Here is a 20,505-nt window from a genome sequence, read left to right on the forward strand (position 1 = left end):
TCATTTTATTATATAAGCCTTGTAGTTTCAGGAGTTTATCTAAATAATTGTATCCCTTGACAAGCGTAGCGTCACTTATTGATTCCATTTCATTCTGAATTTTTGCGGCCTGTTCTTTAATTTCCATAAACTCAGTCTCGATTAGTTTGTCTATTTGTTTAGTCACAGGGCTCTCATTTATTTTTTTGTTTATTTTTTCCTTGGAGCCCTTGACATCACTAAGAGATTTGAGGATGGCTTCTATCAAGTTTTCGGTTTTCAATCTTTCTGTTATCAAATTTGCCGAAGCATCTAGGAGTTCCAATCGCCTCTGAAGTAATTGGTCCATACTCGTTCCGCCAGCAACGGGACGGCACCAGGGGGGAGGGTTGAACAATTCTTGTTTTGGTTCTACCTTCAGGGTTTTTTTTTAAATCGGAGTTCAGCTTATCTGCAAAAATTAGCTATTAATTTCCTTCGACCTCTTACAGGTAGCTTTCATTGAAGCTTCGTATCCAGGCACATTTGTTTTTATTTTTTTTTTATTTATCTTGCTCAATTTCGCATCGACATTATTTTATGATTTCTTGTACTTGATCTCTAGACATATTTCCACTTATCTGGTTTCTTAACTACTGTACCAGATTTAGTGATAACTTCCTCTTCGCTTTTTTGTATTTTATCCTTTTTAGACTTTCCCATACAGATTAGGTCAAACTTCTTGTATCGCTTCAATAGGAATTTTTGACCTTTTAATTTAGCTTCTTCCGCATGACCCGTAGCCGAAGTTTTCGTGCGTCTTGGGGTTCGTCTGGAACTGATTCATCGTCTGATTCAGTACAACTTGTCTCTGAAGATTCATCGTTAGGGCTTTCTGAGGTGGTCCTTTGCAATTTTGGAGTATCACCTGCCCTTGCTTCATATATTTTGCCTCCTCTGGAAGTAGAAGGTTTATTTTCCATTTCCTCGTGCTGAATTCTTGTTCCGGGGGAGTTAAAAGATTCTTGAGAACTCTGGGAGGAGTTAAATGTTTGTGGGGAGTGTCTCCATTGTTTGAACGCCATATGTTCAGGGGGGGGGGGGGGTATTTTCTGTAACATGGTCTGTCGTCAGGAGGATGATTCCTTGGGCTTAACTTTGGATACCGTTATGTGATAGTATTGTCCTAGATTTTCATCTTCAGGGAATTTCTGGGTCCAAGGCAAGGTACTTTGCCTTGTTTTTATAGGATAATTAACTATGTCCATGGCTTCTCTCAAATTTTTCTTGTTTGTTTCCTTAGGTGGAGTTTTCTTTATTTTTACACCAGGGGTTTCCATAGCTCTGTTTAATTCATCCTGTAACGATAAGGGCCTCTCTATTGGGGTTGCTGGTGATACAATATCATCTGGAAATTATTTTTGGGGGACAAGGGGTCGAAATTCTATCGGAAAAAATTGGGGTTTCGGGCACAGCGTATAGTCTAACTCTTCTGAGCTTTCTGACGATGAGCTTTTTGGACCATTTGGCGTTTTTATTCCTACTGGTATTAAAGATTTCCCTTTGGGGACAACTAGATTTTTCATAGCTAAAATTCTTCAAAAATTTTCTCGTCACTGTCATTTTCGAAATAATCTTGTTTGAAATTGAAAGGTTTTAACTCGGCTAGCCTTGACTTGGGAAATTCGTCTTCCGCGTTTGACGAATCGGTAGATGAGGGTCTCCGTACCCATCTTTCCGGGAACTTGGCCCTTTTTATACGGCTAACATGTGCCTTATATGTTCTTCCGTTTTTGGGGTTTATCATTTTAAAAGTAAAATCATTGTCGTATGTTTTCATTATTCTTTAAGGTCCAGAATATTTATTGGAAAGTTTTTTGCCTTCCACCTTTGCCTTTTTTTTAGGTAGACAAAGTTTCCTATCTTAAAATTTATGTTCCCCTTGACTTTGGGTTGGTTTCTCAACTCTTGGTTTATTTTACATTTTTCTAATTCTTGTCTAACTATCTTATAGGTTTTCCTCATCTTATTTATGAACTCTTGCTTGTAGTCCTCTGTGCTATTATAATACTGTCTGGACTCTATAACTTCCTGATACGGTATTTTGAAATCGCGGCCAAATAATAAAAAAAAAGGGAGTTTCTTTAGTTACTTCCGAAAATGCGGTATTGATCACGTTCGTTAAGTACGGTAAGAATTGGTCCCAGTCGTTTCTTCTGTCTTTCGTGTAAATACTCAAGACGTTCGAAAATATTTTGTGGCGATTTTCTCTTTTGCCATTTGCTTAGGGGTGGTAAGAGGATGTCACTAATTTATTTATATTGAGAAAACTCATCAAGTCCTTGGTTACTTCGGAAATAAAGTTGCTCCCATTATCGCTTAATACGATGCTGGAATGCCAAAATTCAAAAATAATTTTGCTAGTGCTTTGCTTGTGGTATAAGCGTTGTGATGTTTTAATCCTTTTGCGAACGTAAATCCAGTAAAATGATCAATTACACTAAGTACACACGTGTGTCCTCTGTTAGAAATAGGTAAACCTCCGCTGGTTCCATACAAATCAAAGGATGTAATATCGAAAGGGTATTTTGCTGTTGGTATTCTTCCCATTGGAGGGTGGGGATAAGTTTGGGGATTCTTTCTCAAGTTACATGATTCGCAATTGTTTATGAAGTCCTTGAGTTTGGTTAATGCCGAAGGAACAAAGAAATATTGTTTTAATCTATGATAGGTTTTCGTGATTCCCAAGTGTCCGCCTGTATCCGAATGAAAGAATTCGAAAGCAGGTGCTATTAAACTTTGGGGTAACACTGGGATTATTGAGGTTTGATTTCTATTTGTATCGCCTGTTATTATCCTGCAAAGGATTTCTTTGTCCAAATCGTAATAAAAATTATCTATTTCCCTTCTCAGGGCTTTGAACTTATCGGGCAGGTTATCAAAATTCACCAAATAGTTGATTAGAGTCAAACACATTTCATCCTTAATTTGGTTTCTTTTAATGTTTGCCAGTGATAAGAGGCAATGATTAGCCTCGTTTTTTTCTATTTGAATTTTTCGTTTATTCTTCCTGTGTTGTCGCTTACTGGGATTGATGGCGTTTATTTCTTTGTTTTCATTATCTGAGGAAATATTTTCGGGGTATCTACTCAAGTAATCACAGGGGGCATTTTTTTTACCGGTAAAATGTTCAAATTCGTAATCCAGATCTTGGATTTTTATTATCCATCTGGGTAAAATTTCCGTTTGATTTTTGAATGTGCTTAGGTACTGTAACCTTTTACGGTCCGAACGCAGCTTAAATTTTCGACCTACTAAATAATATCTAAATTTTTCTAAGTGGTAAATTATACAAAATAGCTCTAATTGCGTTGCAGAATAACTGCTCTCGCCTTTCGATTAATTTCTACTTGAATAGCATATGACTCTCTCTATGTATTGAGGGGGGGGTCTGTAGAGGGTCGGGGTAGTCTTCTACGGGGATAACTGGGAAAGAATTGCACCGATGCCCAGAGCCGAGGAGTCAGTAGTGACCACAAGTTGTTCTTTTTCAAAATCAGGTAGCGACAATACTGGTTCAAAAGTAAGTGCTTTCTTGAAATTCTCTAAAGAAGATTGAGCTTCCTGCGAACAGGTAATATTCTGGGGTGTCCCTTTGGTTAGGTCCGTTAGAGGTTTTGCTATTTGGGCATAATTATGTATGAATTTTCTAAAATAACTTGTAAAACCAAGAATTGCTCGCAATTGTTTTATAGTTTTTGGGGGTTTGAGATTTTCTACGCATTTTATCTTGTCAGGGTTTGGTGATACTTGACCTTGGGTCACTATCATTCCCAAAAATTTTATTTCGGGTTGAAGTAAACTTATTTTTTCAGGTCTACATTTTAGGCTGCCTTCCCTCAATTTTTCAAAAGCTTTGGCTAATGTGGCTAAATGATCCTCTGGGTTTTCTCCTACGCAAATTACATCATCCACAAAATGAATAATATTCTCTACACCACGTAATAAATGTAATAACGGTCTACATAGTGCACTTGAACTAGTTTTAAGTTCGAAGGGTACTCTTAAATATTCATAAGAGCCACACTCAGTTGTAGAAAATGCCGTTTTATAAACGTCATTATCTGCTATCTTAACTTGATGATAACCTTGTGTGAGGTCGAGAGATGTAAAAATTTTATTTTTGTTTGATATTGAGTCTAAGATTTCGTCGATACGGGGCAGGGGAAATTCATCACTAACTACTTGCTTGTTTAAGGCTCTTTAGTCTACTACGAGCCTAAGGTCTTTGTTCTTTTTGGGCAAAAGTATAACAGGGGCTGAAAACGGGCTTATGCTTGGGTGTATAATATTGTTTCTCTCTAATTCGCAGATTTTATTTTTTTAACCAATTTTTGTAGGGATGATACGATAGGGTTGCTTAGCTACAGGCAACCCTGTAGTTTGGATAGAATTTTCATAGTACGGTATCAATCCAATGTCCTCTTCACATGTAGAAAATATATCCCTAAAGCTCCGGAGCAATTTGCATAGTTTTTCTCTTAATTCCGCATCTTGGATATGATTTAATTTAAATTTTTCCAAAAATTGGGATCTTGTTAGTGGGTACCTGTCCCTTGAATTACTAACACCAATAGTATTTACTAAGTTCCTCTTGGAGTTTTTCCACTCGTTTAGCTCGCACTCAGAAATGAATTGTATTTCAACGAGGCATGTTCCCTTTTTTAATGTAATTGTATCATTTTCATGTGTATTTGTCAACCAAATAAAAACTTCTCCTTTTTCATATAAAATTATCTGTTCTTCCCAAAATAGATTTTCGGGGATTTCTCCACACGGGGATACAGACCAAATTTTAGAGTTGTCATTCACGGGGGTGCCCATTTGTAAGATAACTCTTTGCATTGTTTTTGGGGGAATCTTTGTCTTGCGCACTGCGAATCCATAATATTTTTCTTCCGAATTATTTCCTATTAAGTTAAGATTGGCGCTTGGTTGCGTCAAATCTTCTGCTAGTGGGGTTGGTTGTAAGGGGACGGTATTGGGATTTATTATCTCGTTCCATAATTCTGCTATTTCCTTAATTTCTGTTTGCCTATACTCTTGCATTTTCCCTATTTTTGCTTTTATTGACTCGATCCATTTGTTGCTGGTATTTCTCCTAAAGGATGAGAAACGGGGTACAAAACTTTTTATTCTATTCACCGTTGCTTCCCCTTTCTCCACGCGTCGGAGAATAGGATTGGATGGATATAAGAGTCTGTGATTAGCTATATTTAATAATACTTTATTAGATTTTAAAAAATTTGCACCGAATATAGCCTCATATTGAAAATTCTTGCATATTATGAAGTTGGTAGGAAAGATTCTATTATCTTTTGTCACTTCTAGGCATATTGAGCCTATTGCTTCCAGCCTATGCCCTGTGACGCTAGTTGAACTGGGAATATTAAAAATTTTCGCCTCTTGATATATATTGGTGATTTATTAAATACATTCGAGTTTATTATATTAACCGATGCACCGGAATCTATTAGCGCTTTGAAGTAAATATTTGCAACACCAAAATCATTTAATATAGGGAATATATCATTATTATCACTTAAAGAAGGTACGACTACTGGATGGGACATATAAGAAACAATGGCCTCCAGGGTCCCGGTTAGTTTTCTTGGGGACCTGATTCATTTCCCTGTGCATTAATTTGATAGGTTGGTGTTTGACATTAGGGTTTGGTGGGAACGTCTCTAGTCAGCTGATTGACATTTGATTGTCTTGATTGCCACGTATTATTACGTGGGTTGGAACTTCTTGTGCCGAAGGCTCGCAATATTTGTTCGCTTTGTATTGACAAAAAAAATTATATCCGTCGGGAAAAAATATCTTCTGTCATCATTCGTATTCCTGCTAAATCTAGTAGTACACACTGTCCGTGAATTGAATTGGTACATATTTTGCCGCGTATTTAGGTTGGGGAACCGATAATTATTTTGACTGTTAGGGGGAAGATTTGTGTATTCCAATCCCTGTTGGTAGGGGCTGCAGAACAATGGCAGGCGTGGGGGGTTACTCCTATAACGTCCTGATCCATTAGCATTTACGTTTCTTCTCCCGAAAAAACGTTTATTAAAACTGGGGGTTGCTGGTGTGTAATTGTTTCTAGTACGGCATTCCCTGACAATATGCCCTTGTTTGTTACATGCGTAACATATAATTGGGGGGTTATTTACGTAGTTTGCCGTATTCGTGGCTACGAAACGTACAGCTCTTGGTCTGGTAGGGGTTGAGGATCTATTTCGATTTGGTTTTGGGGAATTATCTCTTGAGAAAAATGCGGGTGAAACGTCTCGTGATCGTCCCGGCATTGATTCTCCTACGTTATTTATTCTTGACTTATTGTGATTTACCACAATCGTGTCAATTTTTACCATTCTCTCTACTTCCTGAACTGCTAGCTCTAATGTTTGAATATTCTTGGATATTAACATTCGGTACAGCTTGGGGCTCAATCCTTGCAAGAATGCGTTTAGCACAATTTTATCATATAAGGTACCAGATTCTTTCCCATATTTAGCCTCTATGGATACCATTACTTTGCGTAGGTATACAATAACTTTAATAACTTTACTTTAAATCCTTTACTACTAATAACTTTAAATCGGTTTGAGTTACTTCTACAAATTGGTTTAATTGGATACTAAATTCATCTACGTCTGAGTCTCCATTATATGAGGGAAGAGATTTTGAAATTTCCACTGTTTTGGCAATAAGTTTTTGTTTTAGCAATTGTTCGTTTGGATCTAACGACATATTGGCTAGTATTTTCAAAAATAATTAAAATTCGGCACTAAGGTTTTTTCTGATATAACTCAAATTTGACACTTTCAAATTTCGCTTATCTTATGAAGGGATTCTATATATTTTTTTCTTAGGGAGTATACTTTTTTTTGTTACTATCTTAAGGAGACTTAGGCCTAACAAAATATTGCACTTTCTCTATGCGTAGTATTTCTCAATTATCTTTTCTAAGGGGAAAGTTTTGTCCTTGTGTTTTGCTCCGTTAAACAGTACCACGCCAATTTGAATGGGGGGGGGGGTTGTCTATTATCTTTCACATAAAGAAAGAAAACGAGCGAAATTGGGGTTTCTATAGGCAAAATTAAAATACTGAAAAAACAAAGCGAATATTTTGAGAGGACAAACGCCTCTCTTCTTCAGCGCGAAACGAAACGATGCATCCAAGGAAAGTGCCAAAGAGAAAAAAAAACAAAAAAACGCGGAAACTCAATGTGAAAAGAACCAAAAAACCAAAGAAAAAAAACAAAAACTTAAAAAATGAATAAAATTCAATAAAAGCCAAAAATTAAAAGAATTAAAACCAAATACCTAACAACCATCAAAGCGTGTTATTCGCCAATATCCGCGATTTCCACAAAATTCAAAAAAAATATGAACTGCCATTGACGGATACTACCGAACAACTGACAAAGAAAAGGAAACAATTCGTTCACTCAAAAAACAAAACGAACCAGTAATTAAATAAGTTGGAGAACTATGTCATTTGATTCCGGATATTAATTAATTCATTTCTTGCAGACACCCTTTGAGACCTAAGGAGTTGTTCACGTGTTTGATTATATGACTGGGAAAGTGGTTCAAGGTTTATTTCAGGGATTACTAAATTATCGGCTTCTCTTTTGAGAAAACCGAAATATGACTCGAGTTATTCTTAAATCACCAGAATCTCTGTTTAAAGCTAGAACTAAATGTTGGTATTTATAAATTTCAACAGCTTCTCTGTAGTGCTGGACAATACCTTTGTCATGCGAAATAAGACTAGCTTGATTAAACAAAATAGTATGGTCTGGTTTTTCAAAAATTTGCTCTGCAAAGGCAGAGTCAGAACTTTCTGGTTTTTTTCCGCTTTTTGAGTGTATTTTTAATTGAACTAGAGTGCTGAGTTAATCTATCCGTTAGTCGCTGATCAGTTCTTCCGATATACCAAAGACAACAAGAACAAGGGATTCTGTAGACACCGGAGTTTTCACCTATCGGAATAGGGTCTTTACCTTGATAAATTTGGGACCTGATAGTTTTTCTGGGTCTATAATAAGTGTAAATGTTATTTTTTCTTAGATTTTTTGAAATGTGGTCTGAAACCTATTTAACGTATGGGAGACCAAGATAAACTGAATTTTCTCTTTGATTTGTGTTTTCTGTGGAACTATCTGATAATCTTTTAATGCGTTTTACAATTACAGAATTTATTAAACTAATTGGATAACCATTCCCAAATAAAATATCTCTAAGGTGGTTGAGCTCTAAATCCAAGAAACGTGTTGAACAAACTTTCAATGCTGTATCAACTAAAGAAGTGACAACTCCTCTTTTCACAGCAGGAGAATGATTAGAGGAATAACTTAAGTAAGGGTCATTATGTGTGGGTTTTCTATAGACACTAAACTCGAAACATGAATTATTTCGGTGCACCAGAACATCTAAGACAGAAAGACGCCTCTCTATTTCTGATTCCTGAGTAAATTTCAGTTTTGGATCCAAGGAGTTCAGCAAGTAAAGACAAGAACCCAGAGACTCGTCACCATGCTCCCATAAATAAAAAATATCATCTTTAAAATGAACCCAAAATTCAGGTTTACAAAAATTTTGCAAAATAGCCCCTTCTTCAAGGTCTTCCATGAAAATATCAGCCTGTATTGGAGAAAGGGGGCACTCATGGAAAGGCCGCATTTCTTTTTATAAAAAATGCCTTTATAATAAAAGTAAGCATAAGTTCTGTTACAAAGGGATTTATCCAATAGATTTGTTTGATTTTAAATAGTAGATTTTTCAGAAGCACTTGGATAAGAATTAAGTTAATGTTTCAATAACAAGTCTGGCTTCTTGAGGATCACAATTGGTATACATTGAATCTGCATCAAAACTGCCAATTCTTGTATTTGGTTTAACTGAAACTTACTTTACCTTGGAAACAAAATCAGCGGAATTTTTAATATAGGATTTTTGAGCTTGAATTAGTGGGCGAAATATAAGTGATAAGAATTTCCCTATTTTTGCTGTAGGAGAATTAAAAGAAGAAACAATGGGTCGAAGTGGATTACCGGGCTTATGAACTTTAGGAAGACCATAAAAGCGAGAGGACGTGTTTTTTCAGTATTTTCATTTGGCCTATAAAAACCCCATTTTTGCTTGTTTTTCTTTCTTTATGTGATGTCAGGCCAATGTGGTTTAAGAAATTATCTTTATTATCTTTAGGGGTTTTTTATAAACTTTGCACCATAGTTGAGGGGGGACTTCGTTTGGCGGGGGGTTAAAACAGCGGGTCAAACGGCGAGCGTATGTTAATGGCCATACTGAGTCGAAAGCGGATTACAAGGATTCAGGTTCCCTAGAGAGCGAATGGAGCCACAAGGACTAATTACCTAACATGAAGAAATACTAACATGAAGAGATAAAACCAAGAAAGTAATGTATTTATTTTTACTCACATTAGCAATACAAAGCTGATTCAGGAATATCAAATTAACTGCACTTTATTCCACTGTCATAGGCACTTGGATAAAATTATGCACTAAGATATATGTAATACCCCATGTGTCTATTGAAGATCTCATAGAGATTGTCAAAAGTTATTAATGGTTAGATCATAAGTTCACTTACATTAAACTGCGCTCAACTGCTCTAGACTGCCTCGAAATTGCAAAATTCTAACTAACTATACTTTCAATTTCGCCCGAGGTCACGTTGAGGCGTTCCTAAAATGTATAATATGTTGGACCTATTGGTCAAATAGATGTCCTATATTCTTACTGGACAGGGAATACACCAACTGGCTGCTTTAATTTTTATACGATTTATAGCTGTCAGATTTGCATTTCGGAATGTTTCTTGTCAAACAAAGTATTACTTTTGTAACTTTATTGCTAACGACTTGTCACTTAGTTTCCAGGTGGATTATAATTTATCACGGTGAAATTTGTTGTAGGACAATACGGGTTGGTTATATTGGAATATCTAACTCTAGACTGAGTTCCAGAACAATGTAACTAGATTATACGAAAATACTTTGTATCTTTCGTGGCTATTTTTTGTATAATAAATTCTACCTTCTCTTGACAGTTCGGAATTTCAAGCTCTTAACATTTAAATATATTGTTGGTCGCCTGTCGCATAACGTTTGGTCATACTGATATTTATTGCATGTTCTTGTGACAGAGAGATGGATTTTATTTATTGCTGCTTCATTTGTTGTGGGAAAGATTTTACAAAGTTTGTCCGATCAAGATACATTGGTTTTGCTACTTTTTAAATTGGACGATCAAGCCTTTTTTTATGTCTGTGGGTTTATTTATTTTAGGTTCATGTTTTAAGTGGTTCTATTTTACATGGGTAACTTTAATTTGGAAAGTTTATGGATTTTGATCTCGTTACAATGCTTCGCATTGTCAAGATAAACGGTACACCATATACCCTGACATTCTGACTTATACCTTATTTTGACTTCTTTGAAAGGTTTGAAAAGAAAAAACCTTTTCAAAATGACTCGTATTTTCAGTGAGCTAGACTCAGTAGAATCAAAAATTTTGAGACAGTCAAACTACATAGGGAATGGGGATCATACTTACTTGCACTTGCTACGAAAACCAGACGCAGACACCTCACCCGGCATCTAAAAGACTCCGTATGGTTGATTCCTTCCTTTCGCGATATATCTGGCAATCCGGAACCAACAGCTCTCCCACTATTGATGATCTTATTTCGGCTACAATTCAAAATTCCGACAATTCTTTACTAAGATAATTAGTCTGAAAGTAGATGATTCATAATTAGTTTGGAGAATTAAATCCAAACGCGAGTTATATGATGAAGACAGTTTTTGGCCAATGAAATTCCAGTGGTGTATTTTGTGTTTCGATTCGACACAAAATACAGGTCTTCGTCAAACTAATGAAATTGATATCCATTCCTCTTGACTAGTGATGTAGCTAAGGGGACAATAGGGTTAGCTTGCCTATGCGCATTATCACTTGGAATGTCATAAATGACACACCCTTTTACACTAGTAAGGAGAGGGATAATTTTATTGTCCCAGGTAATAAAAACTCACCATGCAACTCTTTAACCCGTATTTTATTTCTGGGAGATTGTACAATATTTTGCTGAGATGGCGATAATTCGAAGACACAAAAATTGTTCGTTTACACATTGCGGAAATTCATCCGTTTCTGTTCGAACTATGGCTAAAATAACGCTGCGTTTTAACGCAAAGACTTCAAATTATTGCAACAGCATGACCTATGTTCTTAACCTTTTCTGAAAGCTGTTGAGCAATAGAGAGCCAAATGACACCGTTTTTCTTAGCTTTCTTATAGCCCGAGTGCGTAGGATCATACAAGCTGGGGTAGCCTTGAACCAAAGTTATAAGATCGTGTAGTTTTTGGTAATCCATACTCAGGGTTTTATTCATTTAAAAAACTTGCCAAGATTCCGTCCTGATTTGATCAAAACGTTGCGGAAAGCTAGAGATTTTTCTAGCATGACAACGGACGGAATTTCCGCACAGATTGCTAATGGTTCGCTTACACATTGCAGAAATTTATGCAGATTTAGCAATCCGTGCGGAAATTCCGTCCGTTTTCGTGCTAAAAAAAAATCTTTAGCTTTCCGTAACGTTTGAGTAAAATCAGGACGGAATCTTGGCAAGGATTTTAAATGAATAAAACCATGAGCATGGATTATCAAAAACTACACGATCCTAGACTACCCCAGCTTGTATGATCTTGCGCACCCAGGCTATAAGAAAACTAAGAAAATTGGTGTCATTTGGCTCTCTGTTGCTCAACAGCTTTCAGAAGAGGGTACGCTGTTGCAATAATTTGAAATCTTTGCCTTAAAACGCAGCGTTATTTAGCCATAGTTCTAACAGAAACGGACGAATTTCCGCATGGATTCCCGGAATGTGTAAACGGACCATAAATCCGTATGAATTACTGCAATGTGTAAATGAACCATAATGGATAGACGTGGAAGACCCCATTTAAGAAGAAATTATACCAAGGCTATTCAGATAAAACTCGAATTTTGCAAGAAAACTGCCTGAGATGACATCAATTATCCTTGCTTGTTTTCTTGCTTTTCATATCTCCATTTCCCACCAAATCAACGGCCAAAAACTCCCACCACGAGTAAATCCTCAAGTGTATAATCAACAAGTGCCACAATATCAGCCACCACCACCTCCTCACCCTGTAAGTTCACTTTGGTTTAAAGATAGCAGTAGGATCGAAGATGAGCAGATCTCTGCTACTTTGGAAAGTTGTTAAGGTGAATACTTAGTGGTTAAACATTTCTGGAGGAAAAATACTAGTAAAATAAAAGCAGTAGGCTTAGGCTACCGCTAGGCTAGATTTTATAGGGTACTTTATGCTCTAGCCAAATATTCTGGTCAATTTTCTGACTTCTGGTCACGGTATTTATTTAGCCTTGGCCCCCTCATAAGGAGACATGTTAAGAAAACAGTTCTTACTTTAAAATATGTATAATGATCCTAGTTCTTATATTATCCAAGGGTAGAACCTTTATCATCAAGTCTTTCCTCTAAAAATCCTCAAAAGAGAAAAAGTTTCCTAATATCACCATGTTTTTAATTCAATGCTTGTCTTTTTAAATTGCCGCCCAATAAGATCTTGTATAGGTAGCGTTCATGCTGGTCTTTTTTTTTTATTATTTTTGAAGAACAGTGGCAAAGGGTGAATAGCAGTGGCGAAGGGCAAATAGCAGTGGCGTAAATACAAAATATTAATAGCAGTGGCAAAAGGCAAATAGCAGTGGTGAAGGGCAAATAGCAGTGGAGTAAAAACAAAATATTAATAGCAGTGGTTAGGTTAGGTTAAGGTTAGGTTAAAAGACATAATTTTATTGTCACATAAAACACATAAATTTTTTTTTAATGGCATGATTTATAACAGAATTCACAATTTCTATAATCTCAATATACCACTACTTTTTCTTTAAACATGTTTTTTGACACACCTGCTAAACACGTGCTAAACTCTATCTATAAAACAACTTATTTGGCAGCAGTTTACAGCAGCAATTTCAAAAGACGGTATTTGTTTAGCCTTGTGACACCTGATAAGGAGACATGTTAAGAAAACAATTCTTACTTTAAAATATGTATAATGATCCTAGTTCTTATATTATCCAACGGGAGAACCTTTATCATCAAGTCTTTCCTCTAAAAATCCTCAAAAGAGAAAAAGTTTCCAAATATCACCACGTTGAAAATTCAATGCTTAAGTCTTTTGAAATTGCCGCTGTAAACAGCCGCCAAATAAGTTGTTTTATAGATAGCGTTTAGCACATGTGTCAAAAAACGTGTTTAAAGAAAAAGTAGTGGTAAATTGAAATTATAGAAATTCTATGCATATTTTGTAACCTAACCTAACCTGATAACTTCAATTCAAAATCAACGGGTTTTTTATATAATTTTTTTTTTATATTATTTCATTTCTTTTCAATGCTGTGCATATTTTGTATTTTCGGTTTTTCGCCAAAAATACAACATTTTGATTTTCACCACTGCTATTAATATTTTGTATTTACACCTCTGCTCTTTAAAAAAAAAATATTAAAAAGACCAGCATGAATGCTATCTATAAAAGAACTTATTAGGTGGCAATTTAAAGCCCCAATTTAAAAAGACTTAAGCATTGAATTTTCAACGTGGTGATATTTGGAAACTTTTTCTCTTTTGAGGATTTTTAGAGGAAAGACTTGCTGATAAAGGTTCTCCCATTGGATAATATAAGAACTAGGATCATTATACATATTTTAAAGTAAGAATTGTTTTCTTAACATGTCTCCTTATCAGGTGTCACAAGGCTAAACAAATACCCTTTTTTGCTATTTTGGAAAGAGGTTAGGTTCAGAAAATGAAACTTTCAGGGATAGATCTACAGACTAATGTAGGCCTGTGGCATGCAAAGTTATTTTGAAGTACCTATTTTGGTAAATATTGCTTTTCTTGCAAGTTCAGTTTTAAGCCCTTTTAGGACCCTTGAAAATAATAATTTTGTTCTATATTTCTGGATATGGAAATGGGTTATTACATTTGTTTCAAACTTACTGTTTCATTACAAATCTATTTTGTAAAAGTTTTCTAATTCACAAACATTGACTTGTCATGATTAAGTTGATTAAATAAAATTCAAAACAAACCCATCATCTTTTCTTCTTATTCTATTAGGCCACTTAAAAACTGCTGTTTCACCTATATGTTGAAAAGTAACATAGCTGACAGCAGAAACATGGCAGACAAAAAAAAATAGAGAAATTATTTTCAACATTTATCAAACTTTATTGTGATAAAACAATGCTTATGGATTATATAACTTTAAAAAATGGACTTATAATCAAATACTAAGTTTGAAGCACATGGTTTAAGCCTGTTTTTATACCCAAAAACTAAAATTTGTTTGCCATTTTCAAGGGTCCAAAAAAAGCTTAAATTTCAATTTGCAAGAAAAGCAATTGTTCTATTGTTCTAGCAATTGTTCCCTCTAGGGAGAAATCACTGACTGACTAGCACTGACCTTTAACATATTTATGGTATAAAAGCAAAACCTTGCAAAGTAAATCTTCTGCTTAAATTAAGTACAAAGAATGTATTTTCAGCTTCACAACTTTGCTCAATCCCATTCTATGAGGTTTTAAAGATCTGCAAATAGATTTCCTGAATTTAAAAACAAAAAATATTGACATGGCTTAAAATTCTACTCAAATAACAGGAATTTAATTTCAAAGCTAAAACAGCAAAAAAGAAACTGTACATTAAAATAGAATATTTTTTTGTCAAAATTCTAATTGGTATGGATGTGTCCAGTAGGCAAATTTAAGACTTAGAAATCAGAATAAGGCTAAAATATTAGCTTAACAATACTTTCCTGGATTATGCTTATGGCCCTAGGTTCATTACTAAAAGTTTTGTTTTCCTAGCTCCTTTCAAAGATAGCAGGAAGTAGGTTGTCTAGAATTTTATAGCATATGATTAGCTGAGATATTATAACCATATACACCACTCATAATTTCAAATATTCTGATAGACAACATCTTGGGTACATAATCTTTAAGTTAGAACAATATATTACAGTCACTGTCAATTTTGGACCGATTTAATCAAAGAGTGAAACAGAATAATTTTATTTCATTAGGCTAGCCTACAAGGGCAAATTTTGTCTAAATTCAAATGTTGGAAAACCAGAAGTTTTCCAAGATTGTTGCCAGCTAATCCTGACTATCTAAATATACATAGATAATGTCCAAGATTAGGAGCCTGCTGTCTATGTATAGGAAAATGCTTTTATGCAGGGTGTAAGTCCAATTAGATACTGGCTGAGTACTAGAATTCTTACCCTAGTTCTAGAAATATATCTCTCCATTAATTGAATCTTTTGATACATTGATAAGACCTGGATAACATATCACACCAGTCCAAAAAGTGACTACTATTGCAAAATGCTGAAAAACGTAGTGTGCTCCACCTTGGACCAAATGACTCAAAGCAACATTACTCATTGAACAGCCACAAGCAGCCACTCTAATCTAACACCATTAGAGTGAAGTGTGGTCTTGGTGTTAAAGTTGACTCCCAGCTATCAGCATACCCTCCCAGCTGCTGCAAACACAGGGATATGTCTTGGTATTATCAAAAAAACATTTGTCTGTTGTAAGCTACACATTACAAAAAAGCTGTACACCTCTATAGTATGCCAAGTGCTGGAGTTTGATATGACACTGGCCTCCCCTCAATTTGAGAGAGATTAACAATCCCCTGAAAATGTCCAACAGCATGTCACTAAAATGCCATACAACTTGAGAACCCTCTCTTACCATGAGAAGCTTGCAGCATTTAAAAATTCCAACCTGTGTTTATTGAAGGAAAAGGGGTGACATCATCACAGCATTCTAATGTCTACAAGCTAATCCTTCCTCAAGCCTTCTTCCCATCAACCATAACCAGAGAACCTGGAGAAACTCCCAGAAAATTACCCAAAAAACTACCAACTGCAGATAATACTACCACTTCCTTTCCACCTATGTTCCCCTGCTTTAGAACTCCTTAAGCAATCAAACCCTGGAGTCATTCAACCTTGACAGGGACAAGTGTTGGGAGTAGAGGAGCTGGCATCTACTTTGGGATGCCCCAAGGTCCTCAACCAAATTCTGGAGTCATCACTGGCAGGTATATTACAAGAAGCTATCCTTCCACAATTGCTTAATGGGATTAAGGTAAGATGATATGTAGAAAGACCATAAGGAATCTAATGATACTGCTTTTATTTGTGTAGCATGTTGCCTTCAGGAGAGGCCAGCCACTGAATATTTACTGCTGTTTAATTTGGTGAATGATCCCCTGGGAAGGAATTGTTAAGCACCTACCTTCATCCTTCCCCTCCAATGGTCATTAACCTTTTTTAATATTTGTATTGTAAAAGTGAAATCTTGAAAAATTGATAAACTGCTCAAATGGGCAAATACTTTTGTGTTTTTAGCTTCATAACTTCATTTATTATTGTTTTTAAGGTTTTTAAGATTTGGAGACCAAAATTAAAATTTAGGGAAAAAGTCTTGTTATGGTTTAAAATCCAGGTGAAATAGTAGAAATTATGTTTTCAAAAGCTCTAGCCAATTAAAAAGAGACTGAAAAACTCAAAATGAGAATGATTTTTTTTTTGTAGAATTTAGATAGGTTTAGATTCTCTTTGTAAGCCCAAGAAATAAGGAAAGGATAAATGTAATATCTAACATCTTCTTTGGGTATATTTTAAGTCCTTGATTTATTTGTAATAGTTTCATTCACCTAACTCAGCTGCTTTCCAGTATAGCAAGAAAGAATTTAAATTTTCCATTAAGTGCTTTTTCAACTTATAATAATTACTGATTTCACTGTTTTGCCCAAGCCCCCCTATTATTAGGCTATATGCAAAGAATTGCTGACTTTTTTTTTCATTTGCTTTATTTTGGCTTTAAGAAACCAGCTGTTGATAAGAAACAGTTAAAGAAATAATGCAAACCCACAAAAACAACATTCTAGTATATGCTGTCTTCTAAAGAAGATGCTTAAATAACAACATTTTACCAAATTTAAGGGTTACTACACTTTAAAAAGAAGCCCTCTACAATACTGAAAACTAGTTTAAAATAATCAAAAAGGCTTACTTATCTCAATCCTTTATTTTTAATTTCAATAAGACAGCCCATCCCCCCTAATAGTACCAGATGTAGCCCTAAATAGCATATTTGTCCATTGGTTTTCATTACTTGAATCAAAATATTCCTTTGTTAAAACAGATATTAAAAAAAAATTAGGTCAATAGTACAATTTTATTGCAGGCTGTGCAACAGGTAAAGAAAAAAAATTCAGGGAATGTTAAGTGGTAAGTTGAACTGAATCAAAACACACTGTCTGCATGCAAAATATCAAAAGGGCATATCAGCAATATCAGGAATGACTTGGAGTATTGAAAGTTGCAGTGCTTGTTGAAGGGGATGTTGAACTAATTGAAGGGGTTTGTTTATTCAGAGATGGTTATCATTGTCAAAGCATTTTGTCTTAGGAATAGGAAACAACATACTCCTTTAGGCATCTTACCACCCCATCCCATCCCCCTACACAATGATTTACCACCCCTCCTTAATGATAGATCACTGTATTGTGAAGCAAATCACTATATTAAATAAAGCATTAAGATAAACACCAAAAAGGTGCTGTCACCCTGCCACACCTTTGTGGACATTATCCACATTTTTTCATGGAGAAATCATGCCAAACTATTTGATCCCTGCTGAATATTTGTCCTGGATAGTTCCCCTGTAACATTCTCTTCATATGTAAAATTTTGCATTCAAAATGAAAGAAAGGCAAATAAAACAATATATGTTTTCAGAGAATCTCCTTCCCATTGAAAATTCTCCTCAGGAAATTCCTCCCCCCCCCTGCAAAAATATGTCCATATTTTTTTCTAATAACAAATACTATCTGCAAATACTGGACAAATTGGAAAAATTACAGTCCTGTTTTTAGGAGCTGGGGGGTTCATGCCCCCCCCCCCCCCAGAGGGACCTTTCTTTTATGATGAACCAAATAGTTATTTCAAAATTTAATTTCCATTGCAACTCAACCCCCATGTAACCAAACCCCTGTGTTACAAAACCCCCATGTAACTGAACCTTTGTGCAACTGAACCCCTGTGAAACTGAAACCCTGTGCAGCTGAACCCCCATACTCAGTTTTTTAGTATTCTACAAATATGAGGCAGTATCATGGGATAAGACAGAAGTTAAAATCTTTATATTTTCAATCTTGTTGGAATGTTTCTTTTTTAAAGTCTTCCTATATATGCCTGTCAAGATGATTCATAAAAAATCTGTTTTGTTGTTGGTGCTAGTAGACTCTAAGATAAGAATTTGAGAGAAAATTTCCAGGAACAGTTGAATACTAAACTAGAAAGTTTAAAATTTGACAATGTAGAAGATGGATGGAATAACTTTAGGAAAATAATTTGTGAAGTTGCTAATGGTGTCTTTGGAAAGAAAGTTATTAATGCAGCTAGTAATAATGGTGAAAATGTTTTATGTGTAATAGTCTCAGATAGTCACACAACCATCTCAGATTGGAACTTTCAGCAGCAGGTACCCACTTGGACGTGGTCGATTGGGTCATGGACTTTCTGACTGGTCGGAGTCAGCAGGTTCGAATCTTCACAACTAATGGCGACAAGGTCTTCTCCAAACCATGTGATGTTGTAAGCGGAGTCCCCCAAGGTACTGTCTTGGGCCCTACCCTATTCCTTATATACATTAACAATTTGATGAACGGAACAGAAAACAACATCACTCTCTATGCCGATAACTCCAAGCTGTTTGGGCCTGCAAACCAACAAAGTCTGCAGTGTGACCTTCATAAAATCCAAATGTTGGCACAAGACTAGCTACTTGAATTCAACACATCAAAGTGCAGTGTCCTTCACTTTGGAAGCAACAACCCCCGTCACCAGTACAACATGTCCGATCCCAATTCACTGGCTAGCTTAGTACTAAAGACAAGTCCCGAAGAAAGAAATTTAGGAGTGCTGATAGATGAACAACTGAAGTTCCATGGCCACTGGCAACAAGCAGTTTCAAAAGCAAATTCAAGCCTTGGTCTCCTCAAACGCACTATAACCAGCCGCTCCCGTACAGTCTTTCTAAGGCTCTATAAGGCTATAGTTAGACCCGTTTTGGATTTTGGTACGCGTGTCACCTCCCCTTCTAATTAGAATGATACCAGTCTAATCAAAGGAGTTCAAAGACTTGCCACGAAGTGCATAGCTGGCCTACGAGATCTCCCGTACAACAAGAGACTGGAACACATGCAGCTGCCAACACTCGTCTTCAGCCGCCGCCGTGGTGATATGATGCTGACCTACAAGTACAACGCACAACCAAATAACCCCCTCTTTACCAAACATTCAAGTCAGCACCATACAAGAGGACACTCACATAAGCTGTCAAAACGTTTTGTCAAAACACGAACGCGGCAGCACTTCTTCTCCAAGCGTGTTGTCAATGATTGGAATAGCCTTCAAGCTGAAACGGCGACTGCACCTACGGCTGCGTCCTTCAAGTCCAGACTTGACAAGGAATGGAATAACAAGCCATGGAAATATGAGTGGGGCTGTCCGTCCCACTCAACTACTGACTGATGCCAACTTTATCATAATGAGTGTCTTGCTAGGAGGCTGATGCCGCTTGTCATACCCAACCATCTTGCATACTCGATCCGAAGTTGCTGTTGTGCGGTGGTGTCAGCTCTATAACACTGAGAATGGTCTTTACAGGCCATACCTACCTCGTGGCCACTGCTACCGAGTGGGCTTAAATTGCATCTCTCCAGCAGACCTCTCCTATGGCGTGTCACTGGGCCCTAACACAGTGACGAATTTTTGTCATCATTGACCCAGAGCACAACAGATCCAGTATGGACCTTAATTTGCTCTGAAGTGCAAATTAAGGTAATTAAGGTAATAGAAAGAAGGAGGGATCTGTACAATAATTATTTGACTGATAGATCATATGAAGATAACAGGAATACAAAGTAAGTGGAGAAAGCATTAAAATGTGAATTTAGGAAGTGCAAAGTAGAGACCATGGATGAAATTGCCAAATATACAGAAGATTGAGCCAAATGGCATAATAGTAATATCTTGCACTGGCATTTATGTAAATAACATAAATGCCTTTCATTTATGTTATTTTACTGTGTTCATGGGTGTGTATTTGGCTTTCAAACACACTTATTTATCTATCTGTCTAATATGCAGAATAATTGTACCAAACACATTTTGCATGCAAACCCACTATACTTCCCCCCCCCCCACCCCCAATGTGCAAATCTATAGTCCAAATTTGTTTCTAAAGTAATAAAGAAACTAACAAAAAAAAAAACAATGTGTTCTCGAATTCTACTCAGCCTAAACTTTAGTGAGT

The 20,505-nt window shown here is 36.0% G+C and overlaps 1 protein-coding gene across 2 annotated transcripts in view; it reads left to right on the forward strand.

The window, feature by feature from the left end:
• The first annotated feature begins 12,007 nt into the window (after nt 1-12,007).
• LOC148951248 (lymphotoxin beta receptor inhibitor) overlaps nt 12,008-20,505 on the forward strand; it is a 42,638-nt gene continuing 34,140 nt past the window's right edge. Inside the window, exon 1 of one of the 2 annotated variants that reach the window (XM_089090199.1) lies at nt 12,008-12,224. In XM_089090199.1, coding sequence (XP_088946325.1) covers nt 12,078-12,224 — 147 coding nt within the window. In that variant the 5' untranslated portion in view covers nt 12,008-12,077. Of the gene's footprint in view, nt 12,301-20,505 lie in introns of both variants that reach the window. The other variant, XM_089090200.1, reaches the window with a different exon arrangement.

This window comes from Artemia sp. Qi Xiang Cuo, chromosome 6 (genome assembly GCF_049724085.1).
Source record: "Artemia sp. Qi Xiang Cuo chromosome 6, ASM4972408v1, whole genome shotgun sequence".
Lineage (NCBI taxonomy): Eukaryota > Metazoa > Arthropoda > Branchiopoda > Anostraca > Artemiidae > Artemia > Artemia sp. Qi Xiang Cuo.